The sequence below is a fragment of the Phycodurus eques genome, chromosome 18 (genome assembly GCF_024500275.1).
Source record: "Phycodurus eques isolate BA_2022a chromosome 18, UOR_Pequ_1.1, whole genome shotgun sequence".
Classification (NCBI taxonomy): domain Eukaryota; kingdom Metazoa; phylum Chordata; class Actinopteri; order Syngnathiformes; family Syngnathidae; genus Phycodurus; species Phycodurus eques.
In genome coordinates this window covers 12,872,739-12,878,292 of record NC_084542.1, presented here as the reverse complement: position 1 = coordinate 12,878,292, position 5,554 = coordinate 12,872,739, and the positions used below count along the sequence as shown (strand labels likewise).

General features: G+C 41.1%; 1 protein-coding gene across 1 annotated transcript; it reads left to right on the top strand.

Annotated features, from left to right (window-relative positions):
- Window positions 1-98: 98 nt before the first annotated feature.
- On the top strand, window positions 99-2,788 carry mrps10 (mitochondrial ribosomal protein S10). The gene is made up of 8 exons (XM_061704608.1): window positions 99-110; window positions 240-374; window positions 479-531; window positions 873-918; window positions 1,000-1,139; window positions 1,633-1,741; window positions 2,113-2,202; window positions 2,278-2,788. The coding sequence occupies exons 1-8, from the start codon at window positions 108-110 to the stop codon at window positions 2,362-2,364; spliced, it is 663 nt and encodes a 220-aa protein (XP_061560592.1). The 5' UTR covers window positions 99-107; the 3' UTR covers window positions 2,365-2,788.
- Window positions 2,789-5,554: the final 2,766 nt, after the last annotated feature.

Sequence of the window (5,554 nt, the reverse complement as noted above, 5' to 3'; positions counted from 1 at the left end):
CAGGGCCCCGACAGCTGGGTCACGTGACTGTCACATGACGCACGCTCGCCACGTTCAGCCTCGTTGTCAAACGTCGTCTTCAAACAAACCACGTTCAAAATGTCCATATGGTCATTAAAAATATCTATACATTTTTACTGTATATTGAAGTGTTGTTTACATAGCTGTCAGGATGAGGTTTGCCTGTTACAGCGTACGTTATTTGGTAATAGCATCTGTTGGTGTTATGTACCTTCCAGGACACACGGGGGCGGCAATACGACACATATCTTGCAGTTTTCTCGTACCCCTCTGAAAAAAACATGGCCGCCTCCATGGCGCTTCGAAAAGAATTTTGCTCCCTGGCAAGGATACTGAGCGGAATATCACTTTCGGTAATGTTTGTTATGCGAACACCTTTGGTCATATCTACAAACAACAAAGCGTCGAATGCACAAAGTGTACCATCCTTGCGTCTGCTAACATAAATGTTTTGCAGGCACCCAAGGTTCTGGGCCATTATGCGGGACACAAGAAATGGATCACAACTCGGTATGTATCATTGTTTATGTCAGTGACCACTCTGCCACGGCACATTAGAAAATCATCAAATTTTGACTTATCCAAATTAACTCAAATCACTCCAAAATGTATTGTTTACTACAAATCATCAATGTCTTTGTTCTATTTATTCCAGCGATGTATAGTGACATTCAGAACAATTAAATGCTCTTAAAGGTACATGTTGCCATTTGCACGATAGATGAAGTCACACACACACACACAAAAAGGTGTTTAAATTGCAATGTGTTTGTAATAATTAAGATTTGTCAGGGTCCACTTGATGCCCTTTAAAACCCCTTTTTTGCATTAAAAGATTGAAATTTCTGCAGGTGTCCCTTCCACACGGCCACGGTGCTTTCATCAACAGCGTCACCGGTGAGTTGTATCACACTTTCCCAATCTTTCAAACGACCAATTCGCATTACCCGGGAATCCATTCTAACGTTTCCCATTCAGATCACTGTGACGGAGGAGCCCGACACGCTGTTCCGGAAGGTGACCGTGATGGTTAAAGGCCACGACAGGGCTGTCTTGGACAGCTATGAGTATTTCGCCACCATGGCGGCCAAAGAGCTCGGCATCAACATTGGCAAAGTGTGAGTCTTAGTAATGTTCTGTTCTGTGTGAAAGTCTCTGGAAGACAAATCTTCCGTCTCCGGCGTTTTGCATTGCGTGTTAGCATTAATCTAGTGGAAGGCAAAGTTGTGTGGTTGTAATTCTCTTGTTTTACATCTGAGTGACAACCAGCTTGAAGTCTCTATTTGAAGATTTGTTTACTATCTGCCAAACTGCAGTTTGTTGACAAAACACTTTTTAGGCATGTAAAATGGGCTAAAAAGTCTTATCTTCTCTACTCTTTCTGTATGTTTAAGAGTTTAAAAGGTATTTGAGTATAGAAAGTGTTGATAAGTATGGTAGAGGTAATTGGGGTATGGGGAAGATTAATAAGAGTCAGGGGAGGTTAATAAAAAAAAAAAAAAAAACATATGGTCGTTACTCCGTGGACTTCACCTATTGCAGGAGTGGTCCAGAACCTAACCCCTGCGCTGAACGAGGGATTTTTGTTGTTGTTGTTGCCCTCTGCCGTAGTTTTGAGCCACCCAAAGACATGGAGAGGTTTACACTGCTGAAGTCGGTCCACATCTTCAAAAAACACAGAGTTCAGTATGAGATGAGGACACACTACAGGTGTATCGAGGTGAGAGTTATATATATATATATATACCCAATAATCCTGGGTCACTGCTATCACTGATTTTACTGTTAAACGTATAATTATTTTTGTTGTGTTGACATGTTTACATTGTGTTTAAAAGGCATGATTAAGTTTCAATTTGATTAGAGCCTGTGGGAAGGTTACATTAAGGCTTAAACTATATATTATTTTTTTCCCAATCGATATAGTCTATATAACAGAATTTTACATATCGTAGTGAGTCTAAAATGTGACTCCCACGATGAGCAGGCGCGCATTATATACCTTTTTTTATGTTAGTCATAATTATAAAAAGGATGTCAACTCACTTAAACAGAGTTGTTTTATCAGAACAATTCATCTTTGTTTTGTAGCTGTCTCATTTAACAAGCTCCACAGCTCGGGTGTATCTGGAATATATTCAGCGGAACCTTCCGGAAAGTGTAGCCATGCAGGTGACAAAGGTGAGACAGGCTCTTGCTGTATGCTTCAACCATAGGAGTGTTTACAAGCCTTGTAATGTTGCTTTTTGCTATCAGACTGCTATGGAGAAAATTCCAGAGCACATCCATGAGCCCATGTGGAGGGACGAGCCCACGGAGGAAGCGGAGAAGCCCAGTCAATAAATCCATACCATCTGGGAGAGTTGAAAAGAGAATAATGTCCATCCATCCATCCATCCATCCATCCTTCAATACCGCTTGTCCTTAATAGGGTCGCGGGTGTGCTGGAGCCCGGCTAACTTTGGGCGAGAGGCAGAGTACACTGAACCGGTCGCCAGCGACTCACACGGCACATATAGACAAACAAGCAGTCAAGTCCACATGTAAGGACAATTTAGAGGCTTCAATGAGCCTAGTATGCATATTTTGGGAATGTGGGAGGAAGCGGAATATGTGGAGAAAACCCTCACAAGCACTAATTGAAATAGACATTGTACTTTTTGTATTTGTGTCTGTCTTACTTCATTACAAATTCTCTCTGGAAAGTTGCATGTTCGTCATGTTTATTAATCACAATTACTATTTTTTAATTATGTGGTGAATAAATCAAAACAAAAATTCTGTTTCATTTTTTGTTTTATTTCTTGGTTTCATCATCTTTTTCTTACTGCTAAAAAGACTACTCACTCATTTTACAGCATCAAAATGGTTCTTAACTATAGGTGATGTAATTATGACTGAGGCGCACAGTAATTTTTATTATTTTGTTTTAATTAAAAAATATATATATTTAAATACAAAAATGTTCAAGGGAGGATATTAAAAGTGGCGGCCACCACGGTGCCCCAGCCCCCTGTATCCTCGGCCAGGTGTTGGGTGAGTTGGAGGAGGAGGAGGAGATGATACTGGTCCATTGCAGTAGATGTGCGAAAGGATTAAGATCACAAAGCATTGGAGTCTCGACTTTGGCCAGTAGGAGGTGCGATCTGATAAAAGCAGTTAATTCTCAACTATGGAGTCAAATGGTTATTGTCAAGGATATTTTTGAAAAAAGTATTGTCACAGTGGCTACTTAAAACTCTACACACCCCTGTTTTGAATGTCAGGTTTTGTGACATAAAAATGAGGCCAAAAGATGTCATTTTAAGCTTCCTTCGCCATAAATGTGACTTATAGCCTGTGCAATCCAATTGAAAAAAATATATATATTTTTGAGATGGGAAGTAACAAACAACTAAAATAATGTGGTTATAGTACAAGTGTGCACACCCACCTTTAACTCGGGACGTGGCTCAACACAATTGCTCCTGTATTTGAATATTATTATACATGTATTGTGACAAGAAAGTCATGGAAAAGTATGGCAAGGAAACATTTTAAGAATACAGCTATTGTAAAATGAATGTTAAAAAGGGATTTTGTGAACAATTGAAAATAAATACTTGGAATATTTGTTAATAGTGAAGAAAATTTGCCAAGGTGGAAAGAACAAATCCACTTCATTTGAAACAAACCACAGGAAGCCCTACCTTATATTAAATCCCTCGATGAGGGCTCTCCATCTGCTTAAAAATATCTAAACCCTCATATAAAAAAGGTGCAGAAACAAGCCTTTTGGAGTTGTTAGTTTGTTTGCCGCGGCACGGTGAACGACTGGTTAGAGCGTCAGCCTCACAGTTCTGAGGACCCGGGTTCAATCCCCGGCCCCGCCTGTGTGGAGTTTGCATGTTCTCCCCGTGCCTGCGTGGGTTTTCTCCGGGCACTCCGGTTTCCTCCCACATCCCCAAAACATGCATGAATTGGAGACTCTAAATTGCCCGTAGGTGTGAACGTGAGTGCAAATGGTTGTTTGTTTGTATGTGCCCTGCAATTGATGACCTGTTGGAGGTAGTGGAGGGTGTTTGTGCCTGCAGAACGTAAAACCTCTCATCAGTGTGCGGTGATTTAGGCTTTAGTTTTAGGTACAAAGAGGTTACCTGGGCATGGGTGGGTAGTGCCTTCTGAGGTGCAAGGGAGGAGGTGGCGGGCCCGTGCCCATTTGTCCATCACTACCTTGATAACCTCGAGGATCAGGGTAAGGTCCTATAATCCCCATTTCTCTGTAAATACAAGGCAGGAACTACTGTACATAACTACTGCAATATGTATCAGGATATATAACATGTAGTGGAAACTCTAATGGAACACAAATCGTTATCTTTTCATTTTCCAGTAGGAAATGTCAATTTAATCTGCCAAACTGTCCACATCAAAACCCTCATTAACTGTACAGTCCCCGTCAAAACATTCATTAACTGTACAGGCTAACAGGTTTCCACTAGAAATGTTATAGTCCCTGTAAAGTTAAACTAAACGTCTGTCAGAGAAAAGTTCTTGACAACCCTGCAAAATCAGAATCATGAAAAAATGAAGAAGTACATTGTATAGAATGAGGCTGCAAACTAAAATGTCTTTTTCTACGCAAATCAGACTCCCCCCTTCGTTTCCTCTTCTGGCACTTCCGCCTTTCTCACCGTGATGTGCATGCACTTACGGCCAACAACTAGGCACTCCAAAGTAGCCACGACAGCCGACTATTCAAAGTGAAGATGAATTTTCGGAGCGTAAGCGTAGCTAGCTAACGACAGATCCAGAAATATCAGGAACATTTAAATGGTGAAAGAGTTTAATGCTCTATCTCCACAATTGAGTTCTACTTAGTTTTCAGTTTTTGCAAATGTTTCCAGCCAATATTGTATCTTCAAGCATATATAATGCATTTGGAAACAAATCTCTGAATTCCCTTTACAAGACTAAATGTTGCAATAATGCCTGTGCCTGGGAGGCGAGCATCTTCACATAAAAGTCGAGACAGCACCCTTTGCATGTACATTTGCGTTCTTTTCTTTTCAACCATATTCGTTGCCATGCCACCACAACATAACAACAGTATGTTCCATTTGCTGTTCTGTGGTCATATTGTCCACTTTGCCGTCATTGGTACGCTTCTGTGGTTTCATCACACAAAAACAGAGAAAAAGCAAAACACAGTTACGGAGTTAATCCTTAGATTAACGAGAGACTGCATGTGTGAATTTAGAGTTGCATTTTCCCAGCTCTGAGTTCATTCTTTTATGCGACCGTTATGTTTAAAAAAACATGTTAGAACTAGTGGAACAGTTTAATACCTCAGGGGGGAGTCCATTCATTTCTCCATCCTTTATTTGACCCCTCCCAAGGCCCCGACCTCCACCGCGACTTCTTCGACCCCCTCGATCGTGGCGCGTCTGAAGCCTTGAGCCCTGCTGCGAACGACAGAGACGCAATGAGAGTGGGAACCGGAATAATCAAGTATGATCTAGGAGACGAAACACGAGTACCTGAATAGCAACCT